Consider the following 19,010-nt stretch of genomic DNA (forward strand, 5'->3'; position numbering starts at 1 on the left):
TCCTTCCTTCCCTCCCTCCTTCCCTCCCTGCTTCCTTCCCTCCTTCCCTCCTTCCTTCCTCTACTTTACACATCCAAAGTTTTTCAAGAACAATCCTCTTTTCCAGGTAGGAAAGAAAGTGTTSTGAAAAAACCTTTCTGAGTGGTTCTGCTGTTGACCTCTTAAGGTGCTTACAGAAACCGTAGTCAGTCTGCTTCAAATAAAGTTTAGAAGGCAAAGAGACCTATCTCGTCCGATTTGCTCCGAAGTAAGTGAACATACTGCACCCTGTAAAATGCTCACTTGTGAATTGGGATGGCTGGCAAGCTGCTCTCTGTAAATCACGTGCACTTTACTTTCACTCTCGTTTTTAGTAGAAGGAGAAAAAGCTCTTTGCCGTGTCTGTCTCCCTTCTTCAGGAAATTTCTTGTAAAGGGGGAGGATTTTTCGTTGTATAAAACACACTAGTATATAAAATTACAACACAAAATCAGAGACAAATTTSAATAGTGCAAATAGTTAATTCCAGCTTATAGTCACTGGGGATGCCAGTTAGATTATCTCATATGCCAAACTTCATGTGACCACATAAATAATCTTTAGGAGACTGTTAAGTGAGTCTCTGCTCACRTTTTTTTTGGAACAGACTTCAGCTAAAACCTAATTCTGAATCTCCCCCGCTCCTGCAAAGACTAATTTGAGATTAGAAGTTCAGTGTACCAGTTTTGCTGCAGTCCACTGATGAAAATATTCAGCCTCGTGTAAAACTGTCTTGTAGTTCTTGAAATACTYGTCTATATGTAGCTACTTACATGTCATTTCCAAGGTAGGGTCAGGGTCATCTTTTTATATGTTTGGACATGRCCATGATTCTGGTTCATCAAGCTGACAAAAGACCATTTTAGGACACAATGAGGGAGGTTTTCAGAACACCCATTTTTAATATTGTCTTTCAAAATTCACAATAAAAATGAATAATCAGATTCAGATGCCAAATTCACAATAAATGCCAGTCAGTTAGAATGGAAGTTTTCCTGATGAACTTTCTGTGAATTGCTGCTGATTCCTAATGGTGCAACATATTTCCCTATGCAAGGATGGGAATGGGAAAACAGTACCAAGGAAAGATTTGTGGAAGGCTGAATTGGAACATTATCTGGCTTTCTCATTATCTGGTTATCTATTTTGGTATTACATCCTCCACTACAAAAACCTGATGAATATATATATATATTTTAATATATCCTTTGAATAAATATACCTTGGGCAAGATGTGACTCTCCGTGGTTAATGAACAGTTGGAGTGGCACAATTTCTGAATTGCTGTAATCATGGAAAATGACTGCCTGTTGTTAAGTGGGTGATTCAGCAATGTGGAAATAGTGACTTTTCAAGAAGTTAAATGACGGGAAAACACATTCAAGGAGATACGTTAAATGAAAACCACTTATTTGAAAAAAAATCTATTATTCAAATTCTTATTGCTATTCTTCGGACCTCTAAACGTTAAAATAATTTTGGAATGCAAAAATTGTGYGAGGCAGTTAAATACAGATCATCAGATTTATTGCAATTCCTTCACTTACAAATGTGAAAGAGGTATCTGATTAGCTTGTACTCACAAAAGCTGGTATCCAGTTCCCTTAATATTCCCTTCAGTCATAGCCTAAGCTGCTAATACAGTATTTTAAATCTTGAGTTGGTTTGTGCATTGCTGCATAGGATGGAAAGATAGAACTGGAATTAATGACACAGAGGGGCCTCTTATTCTTGAATTCCTGAAAAGTGAAATGTTGCCTTAAATGGTTTCGCTAGTATAATACAGTGGGAAAAAAAAAGTATAATTAGAGGTTTTAGGATCATCATTTTCTGAATGAAAAGTCTAACAAATGCAGTATATACCTATAAAATCAGCCATTTTTGCTATTTTTTCATGAAATGAAAAATATTGTTGAACTTATGATAGCAACCTGCTAGAAACTTAACTATATATAAAATCTGCTGTTAGACTACAAGATAAGGAGCTGAGGGGAAATCCAGCTTGACTGTCAGGCATGGAAGACATGCCAAATAAAGGTGCTTCTAAGGCACAGCTTATCTTGTTCTCGAYAAACCGAGGATGGCCTTTTGCTCTCCGTTGCCTTTGCATTTCTGAATCATGCTGGTTGAGAGGCCAAGGACGGTTAGAACACTTTCAGAAATTWAAAAGAATAAAAGAAAGGAAAGTAATAGTGGAGTTTTTCAGGGTGTTCTGTTTGGTTGGCATGATGATAAGAGCAGATGTTGTTCCAGTCATCACATTTCTTTAGCTTGCGTTGATGTACATTGAAGAGAACAAAAGATCGTTAGCGGAGTATGAAGAGGACACTCTTAATAGGAAGCTGCTGTCTCAGCAACATAACTTGAAGTTGATCAATATTAGAATCTATAACTCTACTCATTGTTTATGATGTCTTTAAAAAAAAGACACAATTACTGAGATCATAAAAACAATGTATTTCACTGCTTTTGTGGCTGTAGCCTGCCAGGGAAGGGACACCACGGTTCCTCTGTTGCACAGCTCGCACTGACAAGGAATGTATATGCATTATTTTTCCACCTCAAGTCTGGCAAGATGTTTTCAAGTGAGGTCACTGGCCACCCATAACGCACATGTCTTCCCACCCTGCTGGCTGGTTGTGCGCTGTGCTTCCCTGGGCGTGCACAACCCTTACCGTGTAACGCCACGCAGAGCTTCAGTTAACCAACCAAGCCTGTTCTCTGCTTGCTGTCATGACCCGAGCTAGCACGACTTAAGCCAGTTGCAGAAACTTTGGAGGTACTCATGCATATCAGTACCCTCGCCAATGAGCTCTGCGTGTCCAGTGGACCTATGGAGGGARGACAGTTCCCCCCAGCTCAAGCTATCTTCCTTTTGGGTTGAGAAGTGTGCAGTGGCTCACAGTGGATACCTCAGTTACAGTGGGTCTCTATAAGCACAGGTCCTGACAGAYACATCTTAACTTTTAAGCATCAAAGAGACATTAATGATTTTGAAGGTAAATGTCTTGTCTTAAGACCTAAAATAGAGACCAAGTCAAATCTTCTGGGGACTGAAGATAGATGACGTGAATCCCATGGCAGGCATGAAGGGCAGAAGTACTAGAAGTATCAGTCTGGGTTGCTAGGCAGGGCTGAACTAGAAATTTGGCACTGCTTGAAAGCAGCGCTATCCTGAATTCAGTGCATACTTAACCGGTGCAGTAATTGGAAAATCTGAGCTCTGTTTCAYACGTGTCCTACCTTGAAGTGTAGGCAGGTTACAGGTCTTGCTGTTTCCCCAGCTTATTCAGATGAGCCACTTCCCAGAGCACCTAGGCAGCCCTGACTATTTACCAGAGCCTGTCGCTGCAAGATACTGATCTCCCACAGGAAGGCTGACACCATGGGAATAGAGTTTACTGTATTTAGAAAGATGGAAGATCCTCCCTCACATCAGGACGTACCGTATTTTCATCTGCAATCTTACGTGCTGTTTGTTATCACTTGCGTCTATCTCTGATAGATTCTGGGCTCTGGAGCTTGCAGGAGTGAAATTATTACATATGAGAAAGCAATTTAAGGTATTTTAGAGGTTTCTAAAATGTAAAAAAAATAAATAAAAAGTCCTCTATCCTCAGTTCAAGTCCACAGCAGCTGTACAACTTAAAAAATAAAGCATGTGCAGGCTATGTGAAGACATAATGTTCTWGCAGAAGCTGTGGAATGACTTAGTTGTGGCGAGTGCAGAAGAAATACTTTCCTTTTGTTTTTGTACTAAGGTAGGAAGAGAACCCTGCTTCTTGTTTGTCTGCTGTGGCTGTGTCGGTGAGCAGTGACACYGCGGGCAATGTCCGTCTCTTGGCCCAGCACAGTTCCACCAGATTGGCAACAATTTGGACTTTGCTGATGCCAAGTTCATTAAGGAAATGAAATTGAGCATAAAAAAGTGAACTTTACATACTAGCCATTCACTAGGCAGCATTGAGGTCAGCTATCATCATAAAACTTTACATTATTAAAATCTGTATGGAGTTATCAGTCTGGTTATATTATTACTGGAAAGAAAATGACTTACTCCCAGCACTAGTGACACATAAATTGCATATTTGTCTTGGTTGTCAACTTACATATAAGCAAAACTCTTTTTTTCCCCAATATTGACTTACAGCTTTTAAGTCAGCAAATATAATTCTTGTAATCAGTATTTATCCGGACTCACAAGCTGTACATGAAAACAGCCTTTCTTAAGGTGCTCACTGACCTCTGTTAGCAGATTGGCCTAACGTTCCTCTCGCTGTTTTGTGTGGTTACTGTAACAAYTCCCTCATATCACTGCGCACGGTTTGAAGAAGTGGGACTAAGGGCTGAAGATTAATGTCAAGAAGGAAGAAGCAGTAGGTTAATTTATGCATGAATAAATAAATCCTATGCGGTGCAATGAAACAGGGTTGCCCAGCAAAACTCATAAAGCAGTTTCTGCAGAGGCTAAGGGTTAGGTTCCTGTGTGACTTCCGAAGAATCAACGTGGAAAAAATCTTTCAGCCTTTGCTTAGATTGAGAAAACCATGTTGAGTCGGAGATGGGAGTGAACTCAGAATGACCAGTGATGAGTGCCCATCTGGGAAAAATGGYATATCATGGCTGTGTCAAGGTTCTGTTTTATCTAACCGCTTCATGCTGGTGTTAGCCTGTGCCATACAGGTGCTTAATGGCTCCAGAGAAGGCAATTTGCCGTTGGCTCTTCTAGTGAGATCTCTCTCTACAGCCAAAGCAGTTTCCCSCAGTTAAGACTCAACTTCTGCTCAGTTTTTGTGCTTAAATGAACCAGATAGGGACTACTTAATCAGTGCCATCTGTAAGGGGACAGTCTCATTAAGACAAGACCCTTGCCTCTGTCACCTAGATATCAAACTTGAGATACTRTTTCCGTAAGCATTCCACTCATCTTCATTATAAATTCCAAGTACATTCATTCTAGCGATTCTTACTGTGATTCTCAGACACTTTGTACAAAGTGTATTAAGAAATCAATATACATAATAAAACAGAATTTTCAGGCTTCAGGACTGCCATCCAGCACTGTAACACCTGAATTACTTCACTGCACATGAATGACAGGATGCAAAGGCAAGCTGATTTCAAGCAGAGAGGACAGAACCCTTTGCTACTCACCCTTTAGGAAAAGCCCTTCATATCTCAGGTCCTAGTATGCTTGAACTTGACTTCAAGCTCACCCTTCAAGTTGTCCCTTTGACATGATCTTGAAGGTAGTGACTGGATCTGCAGGGACAGCAGGTTTCCCTTTTGCCTGTAAGGATTTACCCTTCCATTGGCCAAGCAGGGCTGGTGCAGGTAGTATGGGAATYAAATGTGAGCAATCCTTAAAAATAAAAAATAAACAAAAGTACTGTTTGCATCATCATGACCTAAAAAACCCGGAGACAAGGTGAACCATCTCTTCCTAAAAAAGAAGGAGGGGAAAAGAGATAGGAGAATAAAGACGGATAAAAAATAATACGCTTGCATTTTGTTTTCTTTTTTAGGTACCTCCATCATCTATTCTTCTTGATGTGAAACACAAATTAATATGCTTGCATTTTGTTTTCCTTTTTAGGTTCCTCCAACATCTACTCTTCTGGATGTGAAACACAAATTCCACAAAGCATGTAAGTATTACTGCTAGCAGGCTGGAGGCATGGCTAGGGGCCTTGGAAAAACTGTCAAATTCATTTTTCATGAGATCTTTCATTGAAATTGAGAGTGGCTTGACACCTCCCATGTTAAATTAGARCAGTTCTTGGACCAGAGTGCTGCTGCAGCTACCACAGAGGTGAGAAGCTGGAAGAAGCGGTCTGCGTCATTTATCAATGACAGCCTAGGAGGAACAGTGCTTTTCTCTCCTCTGCTTTTACCATTACAGTGTCAATTCAAGACCTTAACTGTGTTTGCCCTCACAGTGTTATATTATATTAGCTTCAATGACATCATAGTGCTTCATGCTTCATGCGGATCAAAGAGCTACTGTAGATGAGAACTCAAGCAGAGAGTGATTAAATGACCCATGCCGGCAGAGTTCTCAACCGACTTGGCACTACTCAGTTTCCTAAGTCAGGGCAGCTTCACTTTGGTTTAGCAATGGTCTTTTTCTTTGGCTAACCTTGAGTGTCACTCACATTTCAGATAATGCAGGTCTGTGCAATGCTTGTTAACTTCAGTTGGACTTCCTTAGAAGTYAAGGAGTACTTAGGTGGACAGAAGATGCAGCAAGAACTGAGGGTTGGAAGTGAAGGCCAGACAAACTCAAATTAGGAAAGAAACAGTTGTTTCTTGTCCTTTGGGGCGGAGTGGCTGGCGAACTATGTGGCAGAACAGGATCTAGGGATCTTCACATGAGGCAGCAGTGGGTCCAGGAGGCCAACAGGGCCGAGGGCATCCTGGCTTGTGTCAGGAACAGTGCAGCCAACAGGACTGGTGAAGTGATCGTTCCCCTATTCTCAGTGCTGGTGAGGCCACACCTGCAGTGCTGTGRGCAGTCACGCATTGCTCACTCTGGGTCAGTGATGAGAGAGCAGTCACTCACGGGWGGGCCGCGTTCGCACTCGCTCGGAAGGAGACAGGCACCCAGGCTGAGCCGCTGCTCCGGCACGCAGCCGTCCCGGGGTCGGGCTGCAAGGGGTGCCACAGCCCCACACTTCCTATGGACGGTGTGGGGAGCAACTGTGTGAGGTGCGAGCAGGTGCAGGACCTGCTCAGCGTGGTAGCAGAGCTAGAAGACGGCGTTGAAAAGCCAGGGAGTATCTGGAAGCCCGAGAGAGAGAAACAGGGGCAGGCGCCAAGAAGTGCCCAGCAGCGAGTTTCCACAGCCAACACAAGGGGAAGGAAGACAGCACAGCAGTGTATGGATAAGAGACCAGGCTTGGTTCCAATCCCTCTAACGTTTTGTAAAATGCAGAACAGGAAAATTGTGAAATCTCAACAGCTGCATWTGAAAAGAGTATAAAATTTAATGTTTCAGTAGGAGTATTTCTGCCCCTTAATTTGAGAAAATGCAGCCCATTACTGCATGGGTTCTCTCAAATCCATYGAAACTGGATTTATATTGATTTAGCTTAAATCAGTGGAAGATCACTGGCACAGAAATTTATGTAAGTTTAACTATCATCAGTTTTTCAATGAATTTGAGTTAAAATGGTACAAAATTGGGTAGAAGCCCATTTAATGCAACCTGTATTCATAATTAGAGGTACTTACTCCTCAAATAGTCTCAGTGATGTAACTGAGTACGAGGAAAGACAATAAGCACACAACAAAAGCGTAGTCGTAAATGGAAACTCTGGCAATGTGGCTCTTTAAAGCACATGTAAGGGCCAGCATGTTCCTTTAACTTTTTCTTCAGTCTTCAGTTTCACACTTCACTTCTCCCATTTTGCAGAGCACACTCTGCCAGCGGCCTGTTCGTTCCTTCCTGTTCCAGCTTATTGCTTTAACTTGTCTTTTCCAACTCAGCCTAGACATTTGTGTCTCAACAAGGTTCCTCTTCCGTTTCCATTTGCAAAGAGCAAGTGTTTCCTTTTTCTCTTTGCACAGTTTGGACGACGACAGCTTACAGCATACAGTTCTTTTAGGCAAGAACTGAAAAGGGACTTATCTGTGGATGTCTTTGGTTTGCTTGCTATTTCCAGCTAGCTCATACATTCATTGCTGTCATTTCATGTGTGTCAGACACAAGTGTTGTTCATAATCTCTTGCTAAAATACATTCCTACACACACACACACACACACACACACTTTATCTCTCTTCATACATTTTCCTTTGAACATCTGTTTATAATTAAGCTTCTTTCTCAGCTGGTATCTTGTCAGTGAATGAGAGGAACTCCTGTGCAGGCCCTTCACAAGCAACATCTCTTCCAACTGATAGTTTTTGCTGCTGGATTTAAGGAAGGAGGATAAAGACAGAATTATGAACAGTGGTAGAGTTTCTGAGTGAGGCAAGCATTAGRCTGGGTCTGTGTTTATGTGACAGGAAGGAACTCAGAAGGCTAAGAAGAAATGCTAAAATAGTTCTCGGGTCTCACTTGAGAAATGGGAGCAAAAAAAGCACAGGCTGAAACAATCCTGCAAAGTCTACAGTGTGGTTTCTGTTGTACRGAGGCCAGTGGATCAATCCATTTTGTATCACCAGGGATTTGAGGATCTCTGTATCTTTCAAGTTGAGAACAGGCGTTGAAGAGAAACTGCCATTCCTTTGGGAATTCAGGCTTTTCTCCGACTTGGAGAATACTKTTTTGGGCCAGCCAACAGTCACTCTAGCCGCTGCCTGTAGCAGGGGCCAGCAGTGCCGGGCTCAGCACCGSGCAGCAGCTTGCTCTTCCAGCCTTGGAGCCATCAGCTGCACAGACTCCTCCTGTAGCAGATGCTAGACCCAGGCCGCCGTCCTTAGTAGCAAATACCACACCTGCCCCCTRTGACTCTGTCTAATCTTTTATGAACCTATTTATAGTTTTGACCTCAGCAAACACCTCTGGGAAAGAGCTCCGTAGTGTAACTCTGTGATGGACAAAAATACATATTTTATACTCACAYCTTACCAGTCTCAGTGCTTCTGTTGCTTGATGTTTTCTGCTGAAGATGGGTGGCAGCTAAGTGCCCAGGTATTACTGGTCATTACCCGGTACCATCTAAGGCATGTTCAAAGAAGCTTCAGTCAAATTGGTGCTCTGGGTGAGTTTGTTTTAGAACTTTTCCTGATTCCCTTTGATAGTTGACAGAGATGAAACCAAACCAATAAATTTACTTTGAACTGGAAGGGGAATGGGGACTGTTCCTTTTTTGAAGCCACCCAGCACCTCAGTGTGTCCAGTGGAAAGAGATTGAAGTAGTATTGAAGCACAAAGTACCTCTTCTTTAGCTCTGTTTTTGCTAACACAGAACACAACAGCCCCAAATCTTTAAGAAATCTACAATTTGCCCCAAATATTTAACAGCAAAGCACTGAAGAGCGCGTGTGCGTAAAAAATGTTAAAAGGTTCAACAGAGAGAGGTGTACAGGTTCAACAGAGGCAACCTGAGAGAGATAATCCCAGGCACCAGGACAGACTGGGGGTTGACCTGCTGGAAAGCGGCTCTGCAGAGAGATTTAGGAATAAGCTGAAACACAGGAAGTTTCGTCTCCATATGAGGGAGAAGCTCTTTGCTGTTAGAGTAGCAGAGCCCTGGAACAGGCTGCCCAGAGAGGCTGTGGAGTCACCTTCCTTGGAGATACTCACAACGCGCCTGSATGTGATCCTATGCCGTGTGCTCCAGGGGTTCTGGGTTGAGCAGCGGGGCTGGACTGGATGATGTTTAGAAGTCCCTTCCAAGCTCAGCCATTCTGTGTGATTCTGTGATTTTGATTAGGAAAGAAGTAACGTAGACTAAACTTTCTGGCAGTAGCTCTTCATCTTTAACTTTTAGCTTTGCAAAATGCATTGGGCTGTCATCGGGGAATCTTGCAGTTAGAAAAAGGGAAACTAGAACGATGCTAATTCAAGCATCACAAACTAAAAATRCCTCTAGAACAGATAATGCAGTGAAGTCAGTGATTAGTTCATTAAATATTTTCAAGGTTACTACACAAAAGTTGCTGAAAAATATCTTGAAAGTGGAGGAGGAGCAGAAGGAAGGCGGAGAGGGGTATATGCAGTACAATAACAAAGGGATGGATACAGCTGCCTTCTGCAGGAGGGAACTAGAACTACTCCTTCAAGAGTACGAGAGCTGGCTTAGGGAGGCCAGGAATYGGCCTGTGTGCAGAAGTAGCAGACAGAGAAGGAAGGCTGGGTGGAAGGAAGCCTCCCAATGGGTGGAAGGAGAAGGGAAGTTAAGTGAAACTGAAATCATCAAGTCCGGAGATTATTTTCCCACAGATGGAAATGGGGCTTATGGATAAGAAACATGCAGAGCTGCCAGGTATCTAAATAAAACATAAATTCCRAATTCCTTCTTCATGTTGAGGACCAGTCTGTCTTTCAGCCTTGTCCTGCCGGGGTGCGGAGCAGAGAGTTCGGAGCCCTTCCTCTGCCACGTTCCACCTCCTGCACACATCCTGCATGCACRTCCCCGGGAGCCCTAGGGCAGCACGAGACCCCTTGGATGTTGTCACCCTCCAGACAGCCCGGTCAGCGCATACCCAGTCTGCCTTCCTGCACAGAAGCTGGGCCACATGCTCCTTTGCAGTGTGACATTTCAGGGAGTCTGCCAAAGCTTCACAGTGACTTCTAAGCGCTTTGAATAAGGTCTTTGTTGCCTAATATGAGGAGATGCCRTTATCACCTCAGAGGACAGAGGACTAACAGTTCCAGCTTCACAGGAAGCCTGTGTGCARTCTCCCTCTTTTCTCTCCTGCGATTGCTGCCAGTTCTTTGCACCCTCCAAGTTGTTCCTCAGGATTGCTCAGCTCAGCAAGTCCTAACCAACTTGAAGGAGAGCAACGTTTTAAAACTATTAGGTTCTATTAGGTTAGCAAAGGAAAAATCGCTTCAGAACACAGAGCCATGGAAGCCGTGGAAGCTGTGGAAACCACACTGGCTTGGCCAAAAAAACTCTCTCATTGATCAGAAATCACAAGACAAGGTTTGTGAGAGTAGCTAAGGCATGTGAGGTACTAAAACTTATTCTTTGGAGAGGATGGACAGCCTTTATTTTCTTATCCTTTCTGAAAAGTCTAGTAGGGATTATCAAACTCTATCTTTGCCTTTTAATGGCCTCTGAGAACTCTCATAATAGCACTCAATTATTCGAAAAGCAAAGGCTTAAGGAAAAACTCCACAATTTGCAAGCCCTATACTGAAATGCAGTTGCTGAAAGCAGTGCTGCAGCTGAAAGAGAAGGGCTCATACAGCAGCACATAATTCCATACTAGAGATTGGCCGTGGTGTTAAGCAGCAGTGCTCACAGAGGTGGGAAAGGATGCTGCAGAGATCAGCCATTAACAGTAGCACCAACAAGGACCGCGACTGCTAAGCCAGTGCCTTGCCTCCGGGCTCTGTGTAATCAGCAATGGCTGATAACACAGGCCTGCTCCAAGCCTCCAATTCCTCTGATTTCGCCACGCTGCCTCTTACTGCTGGTTTCTAAGCTGAAGGAAGTTAATGAAATCTGCCAATTTTGATGCCTGGAGAGACTCATGTGCCTGATGAATGCACCTGCTGGGGATTCAGAGAAGCTGATTTATGCTATTTATGGCTCTCCCAAGCTGGCTGCATAATACTGGCTTGTCAATCAACCAGGAGCCCCGCATGTATCTCACAGATGAAGAGACCCAAATAAGGTGTATGTGAGGCACAGAGGCTTGCAGAGGGATTTTTCTTCTGRTGTTAGATCAGGCTTTGACAAAAGAGGTCCATGATGCGATCTTGCCATAAGTGGCCTTGAGCTGAATGCTCTCCACAGATGATGTAACCACAAAACATCCATTCCTTAACAAATCTCTAACTCCTTTCTCCTTGTTTTACCCTAAGTAGTCCAGTCTAGCTGAGAGTCATAGCTGCAATMGATTTATGAATGAGTTTTCAAAGGGACGGTCAATATTGCTCTGTCCAGGCTGTTTGACCTCACAGTTCCCATCCCCAGCACTACATTCCCAGCATGAATCCCCAGCAGTGCACTGCGTTGGCTGTCACATCAGACATGGTTTTTGAAAAAAATTCTCTCTCTTTATTCATAGCAATTGAATTGAAAATTAGTAGCAAAGACTAATCATTAGGGATGGGCAGTCACTGGAAAAGGACACTAAAGAAGTACTGTGATTTTGTCTGGGTAAATTGCTCATGTGTGTTGGCTCTGTAAATACGAATGACTGGATTAGGTGGAAACATAAGATTTTTTTTGAAATTATATTTCTAAATGATTTTTCTTTTGTCTTAGCCACACACTAGCTAGCAGTAGAAGACCAGTTTATGATGAATTTCAGTAGCTTTCAAATGAAACAATTCCAAGCTCTTTTTACCATGTTGTGCTTGTCAACACAGTTCAGTTTACTATACCTGCTTGAGTTTCTTGTTACTACCACAGTGAGGCTTAAGTGTACTTAAACTCGGAAAAATAAAACTTATTTTTTGTTTAGCAAAGCTCAGCACACTGTAAGCAACAGACAGCTCCTGCCACAAAAATCACTTGATGCCATCTTGGTCTGCAGCTCCCAGTTTGAGAGCCAGTCCTTGAGTCATTGCTTCCTGCCCTTGCAGAATGCCCCAACAGAGACCTGAATCATTGCCTTTGCTTGCCGCTTTAGCCAGAAAGCCTGCTCGTCCCTTATGCTTCCTTATGGTTCATTTTTGATGGACACGAGAAGCAGTAGCAGGAGGATGACCCCTTTTTTCTGGCACATCTGCAAACCCCTCCAAAGAAAATACAAGAGTTTTGCTGCTGGTATAGATTTGTGTAARTTGAATTTATGGGTTATCTGCCAAAATAATTGAAGCACACCTGTGAGAGCTTGGAATACTTTCACTGCTTTTGGAATAGCTAGTCTGGAAATGAGAATGGCATTGCCTACCTCACATAAATAAGAAAGCAGGGGCCAAACTGAGTCAGCATCACMATATTCATCTTCAAAGCAACTCTAAATTTAGCTTATGCTTACTCCTCAATTTTTGAGCCTCCCTGTAGTACACATTCCGTGTTGGAATTGCAGAAAATGAATTCTGTCCCGTTTTGAAAAGGGAGAGGCCACTGCAGGGGATGCCCTGGCTGCAGTCACAGTGGTSGGGCTGGTTGCTGGATGCCCCTCCAGACTTGGTTGCAACCTAAGCTCTGGTCGAGCCCCTATACCTAGAGCCTGACCTATGTGTCTCTTGCTCATGTTGCTAAAGCCTGGAACTTGCAATTCAGCATTTCTAGCTAGCGTAGGGAAATCTTCCTGCTCCCAGCTGACAGACTAGAGCAGGGAGCAAGCACTGCACTGTGCACCTTTCATTCTTCTGGCCTGAACACTTGAATTTCATTTGCAGACTGTGAAGGAGGAGATATAACGTCAGTCTGAGAGTCATCTGGTCAGATATCCCCAAAGTTTTTCTTTCAGAAACGTACATGTGGCATTATTAATTTTTTATTAATTATTTTCAGTGTATATTGAGTTATGAAACTACAGCTGAAGTTCAGCTTTCCCAGTTTGCTGCAGTACACCTAGTCACCTATTACTTTAAGGAAGAATCTTTTAAGGAAGAGTGAGATCTTTAAGACTTTTTAGGTCTTCTARTATCACTAAAGGTCTGAGGGCTGACTGGCATTTTTCAAGTGTGATGATTCCCATTGAAGGGAAGTGATGTTTAGAATTTGAGTCTTTAAAGCTCAGTTCAAAAACTGGGAGGCATGCTCTTGACTTGGGTAAGTTTAGAGTCACACGCTTTCCCAAAAGGGAGCTTCATTTTCCCATCTATAAAATAATTGATGTACCTTTCACCCACCTTGGGCTCTTTTGTCTCTTTTGGCTGGAATCCACTAAGAAACATTCAGAACTAAGATGAACTTAACTACATGCTTAATGACCTATTGAACTGGGGAATAATGTATCTGAAACACAAAAGACAGGCTATCCGTTAAATACTTGTAAAATAAAGCTAGGCTTCAGAAGAACAGAGATGTTTCAACTGGCAGTAGAAAAAGTAAAGATTAATTCAAAAACTTTAATGGATAGTCACATTTCTCCTTTTTAGCAGCTGCTATGTCTGATGTTATTGCATTTCATTAGCAGGATTACAGATAACATTTCAGATGAGTAATATAATAAAAGGCAGTGAATCTATTGAGACATAGCTTGAAGCAAAACTGGCCCTGTCTGCTCTCTGGGATATTGTTCCCAGCTGAGATTTACAGGGCTTTAACAATGCATCACAAATGACAGCCTGTATAAACAACCGGAGAACAAATGTCGGATGCTATTTAAATGCCTCATTAGGAAAAGGAAATTTCCTAGCTAGATTCTTTCCTTTTCTTGCTTTTGCAGTAGATTTAATTGATCGCTGTGAGAAACAAACAAATAACAATTATCCGAATTGCTTATTATTACTCACAAGGGGTGTTACTGCAGTGCCTGAGGCTCATGTGCCTGAGGACCATGTGAGGAAAGGACCATGCAAGGTACTGTACAGGAAATCCAGACTTGAGTGAAAGTACAGTCGCAGGCACCAAGACGAGTTAAAGCCTGTCACACTGCTGAAAGAAAATGCCAGAGCAATTCTGATTATTAAGCAGCCCCTAGATTTTTCAAAGCCCGTGCTTGTTTGTTTGTTTGCTTGTTTGACCTTTTTTTTTTTCCCTCTTTTGAGGCTCGGGGGATTTCTTTATCCTAGGAACAACCAAAATAAGAAGTCTTTGATATTTGATGCTATTTCAAGCTATTGAAACCAATGCATCAAGGACAGGAGTTGAACAAGTTATTTATAATAAAAATAATGTGGTGGAAGGGATTTCTGCCTCTTTCTAAATTGTCCCCAAACTGCCATGATCTTTAAAAAAAAAAAATTTTACATTAATGATGTAAAAGTGATGTAAAAAATGCCATAAACTTTCCACTATAAACTGAGTACTTGTGTGAATCCAGACACAACATACTGGCCAGCTCATTAAGGTGGTGGGGTGGGCGAATTAGACTGGTCCAAGTAAGTGCCTGCCAAAAAGGGCGCAGGAAAACAGGAGTATCTCTGATTCACCTGCTAGTGTCTGATCTTTGGCAGCTCTGGACTSCGTTTTCTTCATGGCTCAAGGTGCCGCAATTTAATACTATTATTAGTGGGGAATCATTCTCAGGGTGGTGAACTAGCAAGTAAAGTTATCAGGAGTTCATTTGCATTCAGGAAGAAATAATATCAGCTCAGATGTGCTCAGTTAATCATTGTCAGCATTAGTTTGGCCATTTGATCAGGAAAACAGAAGTGCTGCTATTAGTGGTTCGTGAGGGAGTGCATCCTGAATAGATCCTGAAGGCTGCGGAGTGAGTTATCCCCTGGACAGTCAAACAGGGAAAGCCAAATATTGTCGGCCGCTGCACTTGTCACCTGCTCGCCTCTGTGCGCTCTTCAGCGGTGCTCCAGGATCCACTTTTGTCAGCATACCCGTTCTCCAGTYACTCCGTATTCTGCTCTAGGATTGCCATTAATGAAATAAAAGGTGATACTCCTTCCCTTCCCGTGCCCACAAACATTAATTTAAATCCAGAGTAAGATCAGAATTAATKATACTTTCTGCAGCAGGCGACATGGAAAATTGAAATGCACAAGACTTTTTTTTAAGTGGAAAGGAGAAGCAATGTATTAAAAGTACAAAGCCACACATACAAATGTTGCTTGTGTGCTTACTTGCTTCTGATTCCTGAGGCTTTTTGTTTGTCTAAACTCCCACTCTTGCTTTCAGTGTCCAGCTGTTTTAAACTGAAAGCTAAGTTGTCTTCGTAGCCAGCTGCATTTTTATGTAATGAAAACTAGAAGGAAGAAATGAATATTTATGATCAAAATGCTCCCTCTGCAAATTCCACCGGCTACTGAGGAAGTGGTGATTTGTGTCCCCATAGCAACTGGATGTCAAGGTGTCTCCGTAAACACACATAGCTGAAGATCTACCCTGGAAAGCTTACACATCAAACGGAGATGCAGAAACAGAAGCTGAGAAATAGAAGGGATTTATATCTGAGTAGTGCCATTAAAAACATCCACTTTAGTACCCTGCTGAGGTACTGCTCAACAGGACACGCCGGATCTGCTCATTCCACTGACTTCTCTTAAAAACATGGATCTAGTTCAAATACAGGCTTGATACAGCCCTATTAAAGGTCCTTTCACAGAGAAGAATGCAGCTTAGCTCTCAGATTGCCAACCAAGAGGTGGATTCAGAAGGTGTCCCCCCGAGATCAGCTCTGTACCCTAAAGCCGTAGTGACAGCAGGAAGCTGCGTACAGGTGCCRGACTTGGTTCATGGTTTAGTTCAGGACCAGGTTCACAGAGCCCAGCTGTATCTGCACCAGGGCCAGCTGGAGCTGCTCTGTCCTGGCTCTGAAGGAAAGACCCAGGAAGACATCCTGAATGGTCCTGCAGATGCCAGAGTCCAGGAGCTGTCACTTGTTACAGTGCACGCCAGCACRCGAGAAGCCAGGTATTTTCTCTCATGCCCCAGCTCAGCTTTACTGTGATTTCTTGGGTTTGCTCTGTTGTCATGCTCAGGAATCACTGAAATGCAATGTTAGCCCTGTTAGCCCAGTAAATCCCACATTTTTTAAAAAAAAATTATTTGCTTGTTGGTTGGTTATTTTGTTTTGTTTGCCTTCCCCGAAATGAAAGCAGTGGCTTTCCAGTCATTTCAGCATTGCTGCTGTCCTGCTGTCAGCCCAGCAAAGCCTGGCCATGCAAACTCAGTCCAGCAAAGGGTGCGACTGTCAGCACGGTGATACCTCCATCTGCTCCTGGTTTCTCAGAAGTGGTCCTGGGAACACATATGCTAACACCAAGAAAAACAACATTTATAACCGTGGCTGTTTAAGGTCATGGACACCGCCTAACTGCATTGGTTCAGTATCTACTGGCAAGGAAAGGCCTTGGCAAGTTAGTTTTCAGATAATCTGTGTGTTAGACCAATGTCTGTCTCTCTCTATATATGTATTACACCATAAAACAGCTTCCCTATACACAGAATTAGGTAAATCTTTCCTAGCTGCCTCTTTCTGTTGCTGCATATCAAACATCAAATCTGTAATCTGGTTTAAGGTGGCAGAATGCAGTTAATCCAGGCTCAGTTCACATGAGCAAGCGCAGTTACGTTCCTTAGCTATGTGTAGCTCTTGTGATCATATAAGGGATGTTGGTGCCACAGTGTTACCCAAATTTCCTGTATTTCTGCAGATTCTAACAACATGCCGCTGATGATTAATTATAGTAATTTTGTTGTTAATATCACCAGATTCATATCACAGCAGGTACTGCTTGTAATTATTAAGCCTGTTTGTTATTAGAGATGCGTAAGTGGTGAAATACAATGAGAAACAMTTTAACAGATAATAAAATTAGCCATTCATGGAGAGTCAGTCTGCTAGTGATCYGCAAACACTGTCCGTCATCTCCATTTTCTCCATGAGCATTCCTTAGAGTGCTCATTCCCTGGAGGAGCAGCTTTCCCAGGGCTGCATACTAAGGATCGCACGCCATTTGTCTTTGTTACGTTTTGGCTCTGCTCTCACACAGCTTAGCTTCATAAAGACGTTGTAACAAAGGGGTATTTGATCATATAATTTGCTGTAAAGCAGGCAGTGCACTAAAGAACTTTCCTAAAAGATTCTTTGTGAAACACAGTAGAAATTTGAGAAATCCATTCAGTTCCATAACTGTTGGAAAATACCTTGTATGTAGATTTCTTAGCTGTTAAATTTTCAAAACCTATTAGTACTAGTAGTTTCAAAACCTATTTTCACATCCATATGATCAGGTGGTTTCATTAGTTGGATATGTTCAAATTAAAGGCAGCTGTCTTTTTTACACGTCTTTCTTTCTTTAACATCTCCGTTTGCTTAAATTCTAAATTCTTTCTAATGTTTGTTCTAAATACTGGCAGGTACAATAAATAACTTGTCTAATCCAAAATTACATATTTCTCCTCGATCCGTTTTTAATAGAATATGAAGAGTAAACTTTGAGTCACTTTCCAAAAATATATCATCATGTGTTAAAAATTAATATGCTCTAGGTTATAGCTTTAAAATATTTTCACTATTTTTCTATAACAAATTGCTCTTTTGGTTTTGGCCTGAAATATTTCACAAAGGCATAACAATTTTCTGGCTGAGAAGATGGAATAAGGTAAAAGGCTTAAGATATAATGAATTAGGGGACCTTTTATACACAGGAGATGATGATACTTGAAGTGGAGGCATCTGTGCCTTTCAGATGAGGAATGAGGAAAGCTCTCAAGTGTGTACCTGCTTGCACTGAATGCAGTTGGGTGGTGGATTTAAAGACATGGAAAGAAACTTTCTGTACCCTCAAGTGAAAAATAAGTCAGGAGGAAAGAAACAAGCAAATAGGAGATGGAAAAACAAGAGCCATTTTGATAGCTATTTAAGCAGGCCACTAAGAAAAGAAAAAAAAAAATCTACACAAATGCTAGAAATCCTAGAAATATAATGGAGGAATTACAACATATGTCACTAAATGAAGACACTGCTATATTAGGCATTATCAGAAACTTGGCTGCTGTTGGAGGGACATAATACTGGGTACAGATGTCTACTTTGAACCATCTTGCCCATTCTTATGTTCTGGTCAGCCTGCTTTTTCAAATCAAATACCGTATGAGATATGTGCGTGCTGAAATGTTAGCTGTTTTTACAACTTTGTTCCTGCATATCCGAAACCATGACCCTCTACATGAGGGTCCAACTCGGAAGGGACTGCCTAGAGTATAATATCATCTACTGACCTCCGTGCAGAGCTCGTGGCTGAGCCTGGATACCCCACCACAATACTAATAAATACACAGTGAGGCTGGATACATGCCTGATTTTATGCTTCTCAAGAGTCACAGGGTGAACAGCAGTCACCTGTGCCCCTGCACTGCCATTTCATCTCTGCAGAAGGCCCCAAGAGTGCCTGTGAATTAACTGGGAAGTAAATCCTATCCGGAAAAAAAAAAAAAAAAAAGAAAGAAAAAAAAAAGAAGGAAAATACGCATACAATTTAACTGGAAGAAGAGAGTTTCACTAGACATGAGAATGCAGCAAAACCTTCAAACACTGCACACAGCTGCAGCTGCATCTCTGCAATGAGTGCTAAGATTGAGAGCAGCTTAGCCAAGCGCTGCTTACCAGTAAAGACTGAGAGCTGAAAGCAGTGCACTTGTAGAGAAATGAGATCTCCTACTCTGCCTTTGGCGTAGCATTTCTACTAGCATTATTAAGCCCCACACTGCGTCCCATCGACCTCAATTAAACCCTGAGAGGAAACACATCCCAACGAGCAGCAGCCGGAGCACAGACTTCCATCTGCCT

The 19,010-nt window shown here is 42.3% G+C and overlaps 1 protein-coding gene across 1 annotated transcript in view; it reads left to right on the plus strand.

Annotated features, from left to right (window-relative positions):
* The window catches only part of TECRL (trans-2,3-enoyl-CoA reductase like), a 46,164-nt gene that overhangs the window by 4,813 nt on the left and 22,341 nt on the right, over nt 1–19,010 (plus strand). The window contains exon 2 of the mRNA XM_026036437.1: nt 5,615–5,666. Coding sequence (XP_025892222.1) covers nt 5,615–5,666 — 52 coding nt within the window. The remainder of the gene's footprint in view (nt 1–5,614; nt 5,667–19,010) is intronic.

Source organism: Nothoprocta perdicaria, unplaced genomic scaffold (genome assembly GCF_003342845.1).
Source record: "Nothoprocta perdicaria isolate Ctin4 unplaced genomic scaffold, notPer1 scaffold_178, whole genome shotgun sequence".
Classification (NCBI taxonomy): domain Eukaryota; kingdom Metazoa; phylum Chordata; class Aves; order Tinamiformes; family Tinamidae; genus Nothoprocta; species Nothoprocta perdicaria.